Genomic DNA, 18,414 nt, shown 5'->3' on the forward strand with positions numbered 1-18,414 from the left:
CGCTAGGGCCATACGTGTCTGCAGACACAATCTTGGGGGCAAGAAGTACCACTCATCCTATCCTGTAGAAAATGGTTAGGAAGAGCTCTTAATTTAGTTGTTGAGTCGCCGACAACGGCGACTTCTTAACTCTTAAGCCTTAGTTAACACACCTTAACTTTGGCTAGGTTGGTCAAGGTGGTGATATACATATTATATATATATATATTTATTTTACTTCTTAGCCCTCATGGTATGGTCAATATGGTCTAGTCACATTGTGGTCACGCCCCCGTTGACAGATCATCTGGAGTGCACCAGCTTTATAGGTCTCTACCTCGCTGGCAACTCTAGTAAAGCAGAAGCAGACTTGGGTGACAGTAATCACGAAGTCCGCTATGCTAACAGGTGGAACCAAGATGTAAATCATCTGCATGCATTTGTTTCCCAAAATCCTTCTATTCTGTCCCTTCCCACCTCCAAAGGTGGGATTCAGCTATATATATATCTGACAGGTAAGTTTCATGAACAAAATGATATTTTTATGATACAATAAAGTTTGTTCATACTTACCTGGCAGATATATAATAATCAAGTCCCACCCACCCACCTCCCCTCAGGGGACAGTGGAAATAAAAATTATGAATAGAAAATTGGGAATGGTTCCTGATACCCGCCTCCCAGCGGCGGGAAATGGGTACTTAACCACCTGGCCGACCACTGCGTGTTGTCGGAAGTTTTTAAAATTCTGTCGGACTTCAGAAAATACAGCTATATATATATCTGCCAGGTAAGTATGAACAAACTTTATTGTATCATAACAATATCATGTTTATGCTAAGGGACAAAGTTTGGCAATTCCGAGCCCTTTGTTTCGGTTTAAGCACGGCTCCGATGGTATTTACCATGCTCATGAAGAACGTAGCGAGATGGTTACATTCTGCAAGAATAAGTGTGTCCCTGTATCTCGACGATTGGCTTATCAGAGCATCGTCAGAAGAAAGGTGTCTGAAGGACCTTCACTTCACGTTAGCCTTGGCGAGGTCCCTGGGACTTCTGGTCAACCTCGAAAAGTCGCATCTGACCCCAACACAGTCCATCGTGTATCTGGGGATTCAGATGGATTCAGTGGCTTTTCGAGCGTTTCGTCCGTCAGGAACGACAGCTGCAAGGCTTAGAGAGAGTTTCGGCCTTCCTGGGGAAGGAAGCTTGCTCGGCGAGGGAGTGGATGAGTCTGCTGGGGACCATTTCCATTTCCTCGCTGGAAGTTTGTTTTCCCTGGGAAGACTACACCTCAGACCTCTCCAGTTTTTCTTAGCAGACGAATGGAGAGTCAGAGAGGATATGATGCGACCTTTTGATCACCAAATCGGTGAAGAAGAAAACCATCTAAGATGGTGGTTAGATCCTCGGAAGTTTCGAGAGGGGTTGTCCTAAAGCTTCTGAGCCCCGACCTAGTGTTGTTTTCCGACGCCTCGGTGTCGGGATGGGAGCAACACTAGGAGGGGGGGAGGAAGTGTCAGGCACCTGGAGGGGGGAAACAGGTGTCCTGGCACATCAATGTGAAGGAACTAGCGGCGGTTTTCTGGAGCTACAGTTCTTCCAGCAAAAGGTTGCAGAGAAAGTGGTCCAAGTCAACTCGGACAACACCACAGCCCTTGCGTACCTAAAGAATCAGGGAGGTACACACTCCCGTCCTCTATTTTATTTAGCGAGGGAGATTCTGCTGTGGGCAGATGCGAGACGGATCAGGATCCTGAAAAGATTTATCGCAGAGTCCAGAACGTCAGAGCAGACCTTCTCAGCCGACAGGATCAGATCCTGCCGACGGAATGGACGTTGCACCAGGACGTCTGTCGAGAGCTCTGGAGACTGTGGGGGCGTCCGTTAGTCGACCTATTTGCGACGTCGAGAACGAAGAGGTTGCCTCTTTATTGCTCCTGTGTTGGCCATCCGGGAGCAGTCGCTATAGACGCTCTGCTCTGGACTGGACGAACCTGGACTTGTATGCCTTCCCGCCATTCAAGATCATGGGGGAGTAGTAAGGTGGAAGTTCGCGGCATCGGAGGGGACGAGGTTGACCCTGATCGCCCCGATGTGGCCCGCGCAGGAATGGTTCACGGAGGTAATGGTCCTTCATCATAGACTTTACCGAGGACGTTGCCCTGGAGGAAACGAATCTACTCAGACAGCCCCACTTCGCAAGATATCACCGAAAACCTCTCCGCTCTGGGTCTGACTGCGTTCAGACTATCGAAAAGTTGGCCAGAGCGAGAGGTTTTTCTAAAGCAGCTGCGAAGGCGATCGCCAACGCAAGGAGGACTTCCTCGAGAGCTGTTTACCAGTCGAAAGTGGGCTTCCTTCAGGGCATGGTGTAGAAAGGAGGGAATTTCCTCTTCCACTACCTCTGTGAGCCAGATAGCCAATTTCCTGCTATTTTTAAGAAATGTGGCAGAAGCTGGCTGTCCCGACCATCAAGGGATATAAGAGTATGCTGTCAGCAGTCTTCCGACACAGAGGCCTAGACCTGTCTGACAACAGAGATCTTCACGATGCTCCTGAGATCATTTGAGACGTCCAAGATACCTCAGGCGAGGCCTCCTTCTTGGAACTTAGATTTAGTCCTTAGACTGTTGATGTCGAGTCCTTTCGAACCTCTCCATGAAGCGTCTCTTAGGAACTTGACGAAGAAGGTTCTTTCCCTAACTGCTCTGGCGACGGCGAAAGAGAGTTAGCGAAATTCAAGCCATTTGTAAGCGAGTGGGCTTCAAGGTGACAATGCCGGGGTCTGCTCTTTGTGTCCCACTTTCTTAGCAAAGAATGAAAACCCGTCTAACCCTTGGCCAAGGAGCTTTGAAATTAAGGGTATGACAAGCCTTGTGGGCCAAGAACCTGAGAGAGCCCTGTGCCCTGTCAGGGCTCTAAAGTTTTATGTCCACAAGACTAAGGAGGTACGAGGTCCCTCAGATAATCTGTGGTGTTCGGTTAAACGGCCCACCGATACCATTATCCAAGAATGCTTTTGGCGTTCTTTCTGAGGGACGTGATTAAAGAGGCTCATTCGTCTTACCAGAAGACCGATTTGAGCCTCTTGCGAGTGAAAGCTCACGAGGGATCAGAGCTGTCGCAACCTAGCTTGCCTTCCAAAGGAACATGCGATCAAGGACATCCTTGACGCCACCTTTTGGAGGAGCAATTCAGTATTCGCCTCACACTACTTGAGAGATGTTTGAGAACGATATAACGCGGACTGTTTTGTTCTCTTGGGCCATACGTTTCTGCAGACATCGTTCTTGGTGGGGCTGAAGGTAGCTTCTCTCTCCCTATCCCTTAGTTAGGTTTAGGTTAGTTTTTAGTTGTTGTGTTGGTTGGTGTGGAGTCTTTGGTGAAGACCTCCCATCTCTTAGCTTAGTGTTCAGGGGGTCTTGGATAGTTGGTCAGGTGGTGGTCAGTTGCTTCGTTGCCCTCATATGTATGGCTCTATGCTCTTGTCACATTGAGGTCACGTCCCTGTTGACAGAGCATCCAGAGTGCACCAGCACTACAGGTCTCCACCTGGCTGGCAACTCTGATTAAGCACAAGCAGGCTTAAGTGACAGTAATCACAGAGTCTACTTTGCTAACAGGTGAGGAACCAAGGTTGTACATCATCTACTTAATTTAAGTTCCTACAAATTCCCTATTCTGTCTCTTCCCACCATCCAAAGGTGGGATTCAGCTATATATATATCTGTCAGGTAAGTTTCATGAACAAAATGTTATTGTTATAATACAATTAAGTTTGTTCATACTTACCTGGCAGATATATATAATTAAGTGCCCACCCACCTCCCCTCAGGAGACAGTGGCACTGATAAAAATATGAATAGAAAATGGGAATGGTTCCTGATATCCGCCTCCCAGCGGCGGGAATGGGTACTACCACCTGGCCGCCCACTGCGTGTGCCGCGAGTTTTGAAATTCTGTCGGACTTCGGAGAATACAGCATATATCTATCTCTGCCAGGTAAGTATGAACAAACTTAATTGTATTATAACAATAACTTTTTTAAGAGGTATGCCTGCCTCCCTCTTATTACTTGGGTCCAGAGCTGACCATTGATCCTGCGGTACATACCCCGATCATTGGACAGAGGCTAGGATCCCTCCCTCTGCTCTTACGACCAGGGAGGGAATCCAAGGTTGGGCGAACACCAGTCTGTTCTTAAGACTCAGATTCCTCCCACCAAGAAGTGAGTCTTCCTATTGTAAAGGACCGATGGTTTGTATTCGTATCGGAACAAATGGCAATTTGTCAAAAATTGCATTTTTCCTAACTATAAAACCTGAGGTCCTTTACATATAGTCCCACCTCATGCCACCCCTCACTCTGCGTTTTCCTGGACCTAAAGCAAAAGTGCTTCTTCACCTCCCAGTCGCGCGGCGCACGCACTTTCGGACAGGCAGTTAACTACCGAACTCCCTTGTTCGAAGCTTACGACCGTTCCAGCTGCAGCTAGTTACCTTCCTATTGTAAAGGACCTCAGGTTTGTATAGTTACGACAAAGTGTTATTTTATTGTTTGGCCCTTTTAACTGGTCATTTAAATTTTGAGCCTTTTAATCGATCGTATATGTACACAAATATATGAATCGGTAAGCTATGTATATGTTTTTTTATTATGCTATATAAAGACATACTTTTCCCTATAGTATATATATATGTATATATATGTAAATTATATATAATCATATATATATATTATATATATAGATATATATATATATATATATATATATGTATATTATTATTATATAGATATGTATTTATATTAAATATATATATATATACTATATATATGTAATATATAATCTATATATATATATATATATATATTATATATATATATTTATATATATATATAAATATATTAGCTATATAAAGACATTTTTATACTTTTCCCTATTGTGGATATAAAGATATATACTACTATATATAGACAATATATACTTTTATATATATATATATATATATATATATATATCATATATATATATATTTTATAATTACACACATACACACACACAGTAGTACCTCGAGATACGAAAGGCTCTACTTACGAAAACTCGAGATACGAAAGCCAATGCGAAAAATTTTACTGCTCTACATACGAAAAGTTTTCAAAGATACGAAAGGTTGTTGCTGTAAATTCCCGAGATTCGCCCGGACCACCGAGAACAATTTTAAAACTCCCGCGTCGGCCAACTGAGTAAACTCGCCACCATCCTCCCGCTCTCCATTGGTTCCGCTGCTGCTAGTCACCCCATAAGGTCCTGCTCTCCTATTGGTCAGCCTCTACCCCGTCTGCTTTTAAGTATTCTATAGATAAAAGGTTGCTGTAAATTGCAAAACTTATTCATGCAATACATTTAATAAAAAAAAACATTAGGTAATGATAGAATCGAATAGAAATGAAAGTGTTATTATACTGTTTGTAGTTTCAAGTAGTTGAAGAGAGATAATGAAAATTTATGGCTTACTGTGTAAAAGTGATTGCTTGCGTCGTTCGATACTCGTAAGTAAACCTGAATGTAAAAAACAGACGTTTAGAAGCTTTTTTTTTTTTTTTTTATTATAGTTAATGGTTACTTAATAATTATTTGAAATGAGTACATGCAATACATTTAATAAAAAAAAAATTGTAAATTAGATATCATAAAATTTAAAATAAATCAGACTGTCAACAAATACGTAATTTTTAGAATTCTTCTTCTTTTTTATTATTACGTTACGTATACGTATGTTTTATTATAGCTGTCAGTAACTTGGTATCTCCATTAGGTAAAGATAGAATAAAGAATAGAAATGAATGGTTATTATACTGTTTGGTGGTTTCATTAGTTGAAGAGATACTAATGACAATTTATGGCTTACTGTGTGCTAGGAAAAATGATTGCTTGGAGCTCGTTCGATTCTCGTAAGACAGGTAAGAGCTGAATGTAAACAATCTATTGGAAGGTTTGTTTTTTGTTTGTTTGTGTATTATAGTTAATGATTAATTAATAATTATTTGAAATGAGTACATACTGATTATTTATACATTTTATTGGCATATTCTAAGCTTTTAGCTCTTTGGTTTAGATGTCAGAATCATAGACTAGGCTACAGTAGCAACCGCTAACATAGGCTAGGCTTATTGCTAAGGGACATATGCTAAAGTCCTAATATATGCAGTAAAAATGGGTTGAACATTGCATGCAGTTGAATATATGTGTGTGGTATATATATATATATATATATATATATATATATATATATATATATATTATATATATATATATATATATATATATATATATATATATATATATATATATATATATATATATATATATATATATAATATCATATATATATATCCCATATATTATATATTTATATTATATATGTAAAATATTATTATATATTATTATATATATACATATCTATATAATATACATATATATATATATATATATATACATATATATGATTATAATATAACATATTATATATATATATCTATATATATATATAATATCACATCACATCGATATATAATATATATATATATATTGCTATACATATAATATAATTATATATATATACCATATATATATTCTATATATATATATATAATTATATATTAATATATATAGATATATTAATATATATATACTAATAGATATATAATATCCTATATATAATATACAGAATATATATAATATACCATATATATATAATACCTACCATATATATATAATATATTTATAATATATTATCTCTACATCATATATATTATATATATTATCATCCATATTCTCTATTAAATTATCTCATCATATATATATATACTATTATCATATATACTCTATTAATAATATATAAAATATATACATGGAAAAGTATATGTCTTTATATAGCATAACAAAAACCTATAGATATACATATATAGATATATATATATATATATATACTATATATATATATATATATATATATATATATATATAATATATATATATCTAATAAAAGGAGCCCATAAAAACACCAAAATATAGAGAGAAAGTACTATATTTCAGAGACTGCTGTCTCTCTCTTCAGGTATATGAATGAGAAAAGTTTACAGAAAAGGTGGTATTTTATACCAAGAGATTCGTCCACAAGTAAGCCAATTTAGGTCACCCCCGCTGATAATCTTCCTTTAATCTTCTTAAGCGTTGGTTGAATGAACACTGCGTCGACGATGTCCCGATGTCCAATTCCCTTTTGAGATGTTCAATTACCTGCTTCTCTTTTTATTAAGGCCGATTCCATCATTTGACTCTTGTACCGGCAGTTGCGCTGCTATAAATTACACGTGACATATTCCAGTTTATTCTATGGTTATGTTCATTTATATGGTTGAAAATTGCCGAGTTCTGTTGTCCATACCTAACTGACCGTTTGTGTTGTATAATCTCTGGGAAGTGATTTACCTGTAAATCCGATGTAAGATTGGTCACAGTCCTGGCATGGGATCTCATATACCCCAGAGTCTTTGGGCGATGTCTTTTGTTGGACGTTAATCAGGGATTTGGCTAAGGTATTTGGGTAGGTGTAGTATGGGTAGTCCTTTAAGTCCTATTTTAGCCAATCTGTACATGGAATACTTTGAAACTACAGTAATAAATGCAATAAAACCCAAAAACATGCTGTGGATGAGATACGTGGATGACATACTAACATTTTGGGATAATAATGTGGGGTAATTTTAATGAATTCCTCTCAAAATTAAACGCATTAGTGCCCAGCATCAAATTTAAAGTTGAATGGGAAACCAGACAACAAAATTCCTTTTCTTGATGTTTTAATAATCAGAGACACGACGAATACAAATTTACCATATACAGAAAACCAACGTTCTCACTTTGCATATTATTCATACTTTAGCTATCATGACAATACTATCAAGATAGGTGTAGCTAGCAACCTATTCTTAAGAGCCTTACGAATTTGTTCCCCAGATTTCCTGGAAAAAGAATTTGAACTAATTCGCAAGCAACTTTCATCTTTAAAGTATCCTGACCATATAATTGAGAAAGCAATTCAAAAAGCAAACATAATTTTCTACCGACCACCTAAAGACAAGACCAGAGACACACCCAACAATAAAATAAAAAATCCTCACCTGGAGACGATTAAGAGAGTAACCCACACCCTTGGGAAATCCAACCCTTTTGCATTACCTACCCAAATACCTTAGCCAAATCCCTGATTAACGTCCAACAAAAGACATCGCCCAAAGACTCTGGGGTATATGAGATCCCATGCCAAGACTGTGACCAATCTTACATCGGATTTACAGGTAAATCACTTCCCCAGAGATTAATACAACACAAACGGTCAGTTAGGTATGGACAACAGAACTCGGCTATTTTCAACCACATAAATGAACATAACCATAGAATAAACTGGAATATGTCACGTGTAATTTATAGCAGCAACTGCCGGTACAAGAGTCAAATGATGGAATCGGCCTTAATAAAAGAGAAGCAGGTAATGAACATCTCAAAAGGGAATTGGACATCGGACATCGTCGACGCAGTGTTCATTCAACCAACGCTTAAGAAGATTAAAGAAGATTATCAGCGGGGGTGACCTAAATTGGCTTACTTGTGGACGGATCTCTTGGTATAAATACCACCTTTTCTGTAAACTTTTCTCATTCATATACCTGAAGAGAGAGACAGCATCTCTGAAATATAGTACTTTTCTCTCTACATTTTGGTGTTTTTATGGGCTCCTTTTATTAGATGGAATTCTGTTGTTACAGAACATTTTTACCAGTCATATATATATATATATATATATATATATATATAAGGTAGTATATATATATATATATATATATGTTGTGTGTGTGTGTGTATACACACACATATATATATTATATATATATATATATATATATATATATATATATATATATATATATATATATATATATATATGTGTGTGTGTGTGTGTGTGTGTGTGTGTGTGTATATACATATACTATTTATATATATATATATATATATATATATATATATAATATATATACAGGGTGGGCCAAAAGTAGCCTCACAGTTAAAACAGAATAAAAAATAATTTATTAAATGCATAAAATTTTTCAGACATGAATAAGTGGCATATTTAAGAATGAGTGACATGAAAAGGATAAAAATAAGTAGCATGTATTAATGGCACAGTATTAATTTTGGTTTCTATTGAAGAGTACTTTGAATGAGAAACAGTTCATGAAGTAACTGTGAGGCTACTTTTGGCCCACCCTGTATATACATATATATACATATATATACACATATATATATCTATTATATCTATATATATAATATTATATATATATATATTATAATATATATATATACAGATATATGAATATACATACATTATATACCTATATATATATACATTACCTACATATATAAACATTAGATATATATATAGGGGGGTATATATATTATATATATATATATATATATCTAATATATTATCATCTATATATATAATATACAGAGAGAGAGAGTAAAAAAAAATGCGTTTTAGACGGCTAGGCTACGTTGTTTGGGAAATGATAAATGAGTACTGAATACTGATTGATTTAGCCAGTTTATTTGGAAAGAGTTGAAAAGTTAGTACTGACAGCAATGCAAGCTGAACTCATAACACCAGTCATTGTTATTTTTTCCTTGCATTTCCTGTCTTGCTTTTGCTTCACATGCACAGTTGTGTAGGTTAGATTACTTTTGGTTTTCCGCTCTAGTTTTATATTTTTATCTAAGGTAATGATTGTTTTTTTGGTATTTGTATCACTCACACAACTATGTAGCCTATGCTTGCTGTGTAGGTTAGCTTAGTTTTCAGCCTGGAAAAGTTTGAATAAGAGTTACCGTTTGATCAATGGTTTGTTACCACTGATCAAACTAACTTTTATCTTGTACCAGTTTACATGGTTTTGCAAATGGATTGTTGGAAGGTTATTCAAAAAGGCCACTGATTGGTAAGAGGAGACTGGAATCACCATTATCAAACAGACTCACAGGCAGGCATTTCATTACTCAATTTGTAAACAAAAATCACAAGCCTGAGGTATTGTTTGCAGTATAAGAAGTACTGACTGCTGCTTGAAAAAAAAGGGCAGTGCAAAAGAAAACAAACGACATATCACTGTGAAACCTGTCCTAACAAACCACCTTTGTGCATTTTGCCATGCTTCAAAATGTACCATACTGTAAGCAAGTACAAAAAGACCTGTGAATGTAAAAAGCGATACAAAAATAGTGGTTAGCTGAAGTTTTATTTTAAAAGTTTTCTAAATGAAAATACCCATTTCATTTGAGAAGAGATTTTTTTCATATATAATGCACTAAATACTTTTTTATTTCATTCCTGTCTTTATATCATATATAAAAGGTTCTTTCTGTTATTTTCATATACGTAGTAAAAATTGAACTGTATTATATAGAAGTTATATTGCAAATTCTTTTCCATTCTTTCTTTCAACACTAGAAAATCTTGAAAAAGTGATACGTAAAAGGTACCTATTTTACCAAAGAAAAAAATTTTTATATAGAGTATTTATCAAGAAATGGTTGCAAATTCAATCCACATGCCTTTTCTTTAATTTTAGCTCCCCAAACAAAATGCTGGGTCAAGAATTATGTGTAATGCACTCCAAACGTTTTTTTTTTTACTTTTTTACCATTTTTTCTAAAAAAAAAAAAAAAAAAAAAAAAAAAAAAAAACCCAGTATTTTTCAGGTTGGGTTTTTAATCACATTTTAAGAAAAAAAATAATGCCAGATATGGAAAATATAGGTCCTGTTCTTATAGGAAGAGGTATATGGAGTCAATTGGAGCATTTTCATTTTTTTTATGAAGTTTTACGCACCCAGGGGGTAAATTCCAAATGCATATTGATGCAGTCTAAGGGTTAATCGATTGTTTTCCAGGTGTATGATCAACCAGATGTGTATGAGACTTGTGACCTCCCAGAGAGTGACCAGGATTACATATCTGGGGAAACTGCAGAAACAAGCAACTCCATTGAAGTCTTGCATATCTCATCCAGTGATGCACATTCACATTTTAAAGGAAAGGTAAGTGCATTATCAATAGCTATAAATATTTCTCTGGTCATTTTGGTTTTCATTTTCGTACCCTAGTTTTAATTATTATCTAATGATATAATTACTAAAAGATGCATAAAGCTTACCTAGGTTTGAGGTTCTACTTGACAAAGAGATCTAACTTATATTGGAATTGCTAATGTATAAATTGGGTGTCATAGAATTATCATTGTAATGTTTTGGGAAATTCATGATTTTGCTTCGAGATGCTAAGGGAGTCAAAGTACGTATGTAAAATCTCTGCTGCATTCTTGACAAAGGGGCAGAATTATAACATTGAGTTCCTTTCACGATGCTTGAAAATATAACATACAGGAGCATTTCCCTCATTTAATGCCATCTGTTCATTGGTGCTCTGTTGATAGTTGTGTGCACATAACTTTTTGTTATAGACTAAAAAGATTTGTTATGAAATCATCATGTAAATTAGACGGGGAAAAGCAGGGAATAGTAATTAAAAAGGATTGCTAAACTTATCACAAGAGGCAAGGGCTACAGTGCAGCAATTAGTAATTGCAGTTTTAAGGACATTTTTTATTTTATGATGTTTATGGAACTGATTTCTTTTTTTAAATAATTTCTTGTGATTGTCAAGATATTTTTTCTGTTAAACACTCAGCATATAGATTATTGAATGGCTAGCATGGTAGTTTGGAGAAAATATGTACATAGTGTTTGCTCAAGGGTTGAAAGTACAATACTATACCTGCATTTGTAACCTGTCAGTAATTAAAGCATTAGTGGGTTTTTTTTTTTTTTTTGCATATGATATTCCATAATCTATGCCATGGTATTTTGGGACATCCTTTTGCTTTCAGTCATTGAACGCTACGTAGGTTGATTCAACATTTATCTTTCAGACACTGGATTCTACCTTTGTCGATTTTTCTGACCGCATATCGCATTCGAGACGTAGAGGGTATGATGCCAGGTGAGAAAGTACTTTCCAGACATTTTATTATACTTGTTTTTGGATATGAATGTTCAGCTTTTGTATGTTTTGACAGCAGTGTGTTGTGACTATGGATAAAATGCTAATTTCTATCAAGTGAGAATTGCTAAAAGTTTTGTTGCTAGTCCAGAATCATATAATATATATATATATATATATCATATATATATATATATATATGTATATATATATATATATATATATATATATATATATATGTATGTATGTATGTATGTATGTATGTATGTATGTATGTATGTATGTTGTATGTATGTATGTATTGTATGTATGTATGTATGATGTGGTATATGTATGTATATATAGAATATATATCTATATAATATATATTATATATATATATATATATATATATATATATATATATTTAAAAATCAGTCATATGTAATGAATACCATTATCCTTGGTCAGGTCACTTTTGTAGTGTTGTTTAAAGATGAATATGATCATAAGGAAAGGGAAGCCCATTTGTCTCGGCTGCTGGTATGCTTTGGTTTATGTTTTTTCGCTGACAGTTTGTTCTATAGTGACTTTGTTTAAGGAGTACCAAGTTGTCTTGTCTGCATGTTGAGAGTATATACAAAAGTTCAGACCTCTTAGTGTTTTACTGAGGCATAGTTGCCCAGTATGAGTGTCATCAGAGGTAAGACGTCAATGCTCAGAAGGGGAAGATGGTAAGCTGTTGGCTGCTTCTGATACCACCTCCCATTTAGTAGCATCTGGAGAACTTTCTGCTTCAAGGCATTTCGTTTCTGCCTCCAGATAGATGTGCTTTGCAAGAATCATACACAAAGACTTGATAACGGCTCAGAACAGCCACCTATGAATTGAATATTGGCTCCTTTGGAAATGCAGACTTCAGATAAACAAAAGTCTTCTTGGGTAGCATTACCATCAGTTTGGCTGAGTAAGCTATCACTATCGGGCTATTCTCTTCCCTTTCAGGTATAGTACATCATTGGGAAGGCAGTTTATCCTAGTTGTGTTGGGTGGGTCCAAAAGAATATACAGTAGTATGTACGTATATGTATTTGTTTTTTGGCAAACAAATTTTATGGTGAACTAGGAAAACTGCCGCTATCAGCAAACTTCAACTCATTTGAACATTCGTTATTTTTCATATTTTGAACGTAATACAATTCACCTGTGAATTGACACCACAGTGTGTTTCCAGTCATCGAAAGTAAATGACCTTGACCTCTCTCTTTCAACTGCTGATAACTCAACTTTCAGCTTATTGAGGATTATTCTAGTTGGTGATAAGTGACATACCTGTATGCCTAAAACATTATATTAATTGTTGTACCTATAAAAATGTTATGCATTTTCGGTACTAATTGTAATTGAATTTCCCCCCTCTGATGGATGTTGATGTCTTACGCGTACTGCTATGATTTAAAGTCCTATCTTTACCCAGTTAGATCTTCATTATTTGTCTACTGCACTTTCAATGGTGTTAGAGTTTTGTACCAGATCATATTTTAATGGGAAAGACATAGAAGCAACATCTTTTCTCATGTCATGAATTTGTTTAAACAGGCGTATGGAATGGGAGCTAGCAGGAGAGGGAGAAGAGGAAACCATTATGCAGAAATATCAGCGACTGAAATGTGAGGTCCAACAGCTCTTGGAAGATGTTGATGCCGTGAAGGTACAGTGCTTAGTCAGGTCTTTCAAATCTTTATATCATTGTGCCAGAGGGTGAGTGAGTGAGTGTATATTAAAAACTTGGTACAAATAGTAAACAAGATACAGACACCTTCCTGTGAAGAGAAGGCCCCTACTTACAAACATTAAATGTACAAATATTCAGAAACAGGATAGCAAATTAAAATTGTGTTCAGAGTGCTATCCTTTGCCACCTATAAGTTCAAATTTTGTTCTGCACACCTGTTCTATAAAATACGCCACTGCATGTACAGTGAATTGCGTTTTATATCATACTGTACAGTAACCAACCCACAAACAATTCAACATACGAAAGTTTGTCTGAAGCGCAACTTGTTTATAAGTAGGGTGGTGTCTACAATAAATTCAAAATACCGTAACAAGCCAATATGTACAATCATAGTTAGAAATTTTGTAAGAGGCTGTTCCTCCGATATTTACATATAAATCTGTGGGGCAGTGCACAAATTTGTGCAAAGTGAAATCTAGCCAATAAACATAAAGCATATGGAGATGGATATAAAGGTGCATATTCAAGGGTTTTCAGAGACCCAGATTTCCATGTGCTAACACAGGGGGGAGAAAGAACTGACTACCCTTTCTACCAGAATGTCTGGATTTTGTACAGATGCACTGAAAGTTAAAAAAAGTAATTGGGTAGTGATAAAAAAGGATGCTTACTCTTGCTTGGAACTGTAGCAAATCATAACTTTCTATAAAGTAGAATTGAACAAACAAGCAATAGCCTATTATTGAATTTATGAGAAATCAAACTAAAAAAAAAGATTCTGATGCTATGAAATGAAAGTACAAAGTGTTCATATACATAGCATACATACCTTGTTATAAGGTACATATTGGAAAAAGACAAATGGTTAGTAGTCAGATAATGAAAGTATGTAACACCCTTTAGGCTTTAGCAAGTGAAAAGAGTTAAGCATTAATTAGGTGTTCTCGTAAAAGGTGGGGTTAGGGAAAAATCTCCGATAGGTCAGGTCACAGGACTGGATTTCAACCTTTTTACTTCAAAATACATTTACTACAGGGATCTGTACCATGTGGTGATGGTTCTGCATCATCGGTTGAACTGGCTAAACAAGTGGAGTCGCTCCAAAATACACTGACGGACCTCAAACTGGAAGAGACTCTTGGATCTGAAGTTGTGTCCTCCATATCCCAACCTCAGATAGCACTGCAAAAGTAAGGTTATTCAAGTTGTCTTGATAAATTCTAATAAGGAAAAGTGCTTTTCTTAGTAGCTCTTACATTATGTGGTTTTCTTTTCACAATGCATTTTTGTAAATCTTTTTAGGAAGCTTGTGACCTTACTAGAGGGTTTTAAGAAAACTGGATTAGTTTCGGAGAAGAAAATTGATAAATCAGGTGCCAGCACAGGCAGTGGTGGTAGCGAGGCAGCTATTACGTACGAGTTATATTATGCTCCAGAACATGCAAGATTAAATCAACTTGCCAATGTAGCAGCATTAGAAAAAAGGATCGATCACCTGGAATCTATTATTGGAAACAATCCAGATAAGCTAGTACGTATGTACAGGATTTTTTGCTTCAGTATATTTGTTCTTCAAAAAAAAAATTTTTATTTTCCACAATAAAAAGGGATGTTGACTCCATATTGTTTTTCTCAGGAAGTCCTGTAATATAATTTTAACTCAGGAAAATACAGTAATACGTACTAATAATATGCAATAATTATACTAATCAACAGCTAATCAGTACATACTTGTCGACCCTAAATAAGTACTGATGCAGAAATCAACACAAGAGGGTTGTATCTTTGAATGACAGAAGGAACCCAGATGGTTCATTTTCAATGTCTCTTAACTTGTTTGTCTGTCTTTCAGAGTAGCTTGTCAGCGTGGACAAATCACAAGTCTGTTTTAGGTGCTGTGCAAGTCTTGAGCTCACGTTTAGCCCTTTTGGAACCAACTCACTTAGATCACATTGAAGGGCGATTGCATGCTGTGCACACACGCATGAATTCAATATCTGAAAAGAAGTCTGCTATTGAGGAAGCTGATAAACAGAGTAAGGTAAGATTAAAACGAGACATTTGTAAAATTGGGACTCAGCAGTTGTGAAATAATACAGAATGGTAGTTTTAGGTAAAATTACTGTTTGTTGAGCCAAGATGTAGTGGTCTCAAGGTTAAAGTAATAATTTAGTGTTATGTACCTCATTCTTACTAATAGTACTCTAATTTTCATTGTGATTTCCTTTCAAATTTGTTAAGTGTGTTGAAATTTGTCTTTTCAAGGTTTATAAAAGTAACTGAGACATATTTAGAGGTTATTTCAGGTAAAATTAATTTCTCTAGATTTATTATTAGATATTAAATTAATAAGCCTTGTCTCATTTGTGTTATGATGTGAAAATTAACTTTTTCACCATTTTAGGTGACAGAGCTGTATGAATTGGTCAAGAAAACAGAATCCCTCTGTTCTGCAGTTCCTGAAGTGGTTGATCGTCTTGTATCATTAGAGACACTACATGATCAAGGTATGGTCCATTCATTGTTCACCATAAATGAGTTAGTATTGTTGTCTGAAAATAGGTACAGTATTTTGGGAAACAAGCCACATTGTTACTTTTTTGTTTTGATGAACCCTGTTCATCTGGAAGAAATCCCCATTATTGTTATTCAGAATATGAATTTATGAATTTTATTCATATGGAACAAGCCCATAGAGGCCATTGATTTAAAATTCAAGCTTCCAAAGGATGTGGAATATAACAAAATTTTTAACCAATTTGTATTTTTCATAGCTAACAAAGCAGTTAGAACAATGTTACTGCCACTGCTGTTACAGGTAATTTGGCATCTGATATAACTTTAGCAACATATGAATATAAATTAAGCTTAGTAGCAACATATGAATATAAATTAAGCTAAGCCTTCTGCATTACTTACCACATAATTTACTCTGGTTAGGAAGCACCTAATAAAGTTTGCCGTTAGAGAAAGAAAACATATTTGCAGAATAATCTTGGCTACAGCAAACCAATTCATTATAAAATAATCTCTCTCATACCAGTTTAATGTAGTGCATATTATGTTTTTGTTATGATGATCTCTCTATAGTACACATTGAGATAGACAGGTGGTGTGACAAAAATCAACTGCTGGGCTAAGTGACAGTAACAAAAAGAAACTGTGCCTACTATACTATGTGTCCAGCTTATATTCATAAATGCCATGGAAGAATTCCTTGGCCTGTTTGAGGCTTCAGCAAAACTAGTCTCTAGAAGTGCTGAAATATGTATTCATTCAGTTTCCAAAGTTATTTATTTCATGGTTTTCTATTACAGCACTAAATAATGGTTTACTTTTGGCTACTTTTAGGCTCATTTGAAGTAAAAATATAAAGGCTTGGAATCTTTTTACATAACCTAGCTTTAAATTAAAACAGTTGCTACCAATATTCTGGTTTCCCAATGGTACCTAATCCATTCTGGACCTGTTAGTATGTATGAATCCTCAAAAGGTGCTGCATTGTAGGTCAAATTAAAAAAAAAATGCAATTATGATATACTCTCTAGTCTTGTACCAATTAACTTTGATGCACTGTAAAGAAAATTCCTATTGTTATAAAATTCAGGTTATTTAATCCACATTTCTACTGTACAGTATAAACTTAAATTTCTCTATTTATTTTCCAGCTATTCAGTTCAGTGGATCGATAAAACAACTTGATGTGGCTCAAACTCGTTTAACTTCATTGCTGCAATCCAATTCTGATCACCTGTCATCAGTGCAGGCAAAGTTCGCTCACAATTTAGAGGTTATACAGAACAATATTACGAATCTGGACAACAGGATACAGGTACTTCAAAAGAAGTAGGCTGTCTTCTTTCACTACAACCCTGACCTCTGCTGCACATAGACATCGTGACAAGAGCAACGAGCATTGGTTTGTTTTCAAGGGATTTGCCAGAAGCCCTTCTGGCGCTTTGCATAAAGTGGTAGGTATAACTAGAACAGAAATGAGTATATTTATTAGCTTACGGTAACATTTGTTCACTTTCCTTTGCAAATTATATTTGAGATGCCTTATTGGGGTTTGAAGCACCTCTGCAGATAGCATACAGTTTATTCATTAACACAGCATTTTAGCTAAATTTGTATATTGCATCTACAGATGCTGATGTTTAACCACTTCGTGATAGAATTTTAACTTATGTATTGATAAGTAATCTTGGAATTCCTTAGGAGTAAAGTATTGATGTTCATCTGTTTTTATTGCCAACCCTTTTAAGTTTATAATGGAATGAACTAAGGGATATTGCATTGTATAATAGATCTATAATTAAGGATATGCATGGTAGCATTAAATGAGTTGAGCTTATCAACTATCAGCACTATTGCAATTTCCAGGAGCTACCCAGATATTAACAAAAATTACAAGAATACAGGTAATCAACCACCTATTGGAAATACAAAGAAATTAAAAAAGAATAGCAAAGTACTATAAGGGAAGGGTTTCCCTAAAGGACTAGCAAAGCTATCCACTGATAAAGGAGAGGAGTCATACATGAGAAAGATTTCAAATTGTCTTTTCTCTCAACCTTCCATGTAGCCCATTTTAGGG

General features: G+C 35.4%; 1 protein-coding gene across 1 annotated transcript; it reads left to right on the forward strand.

Moving 5' to 3' along the window:
• Window positions 1–10,983: 10,983 nt before the first annotated feature.
• On the forward strand, window positions 10,984–18,055 carry LOC135225086 (dynactin subunit 2-like; the record flags this gene model as incomplete). The annotated part of the gene is made up of 8 exons (XM_064264346.1): window positions 10,984–11,139; window positions 12,030–12,100; window positions 13,679–13,790; window positions 14,853–15,007; window positions 15,120–15,348; window positions 15,670–15,858; window positions 16,222–16,324; window positions 17,486–18,055. Coding segments are annotated over 8 exons (1,197 nt in total), but the record flags the coding sequence as incomplete, so codon positions are not given.
• Window positions 18,056–18,414: the final 359 nt, after the last annotated feature.

The sequence above is a fragment of the Macrobrachium nipponense genome, chromosome 12, assembly GCF_015104395.2.
Source record: "Macrobrachium nipponense isolate FS-2020 chromosome 12, ASM1510439v2, whole genome shotgun sequence".
In the NCBI taxonomy this organism is placed as follows: Eukaryota; Metazoa; Arthropoda; class Malacostraca; order Decapoda; family Palaemonidae; genus Macrobrachium; species Macrobrachium nipponense.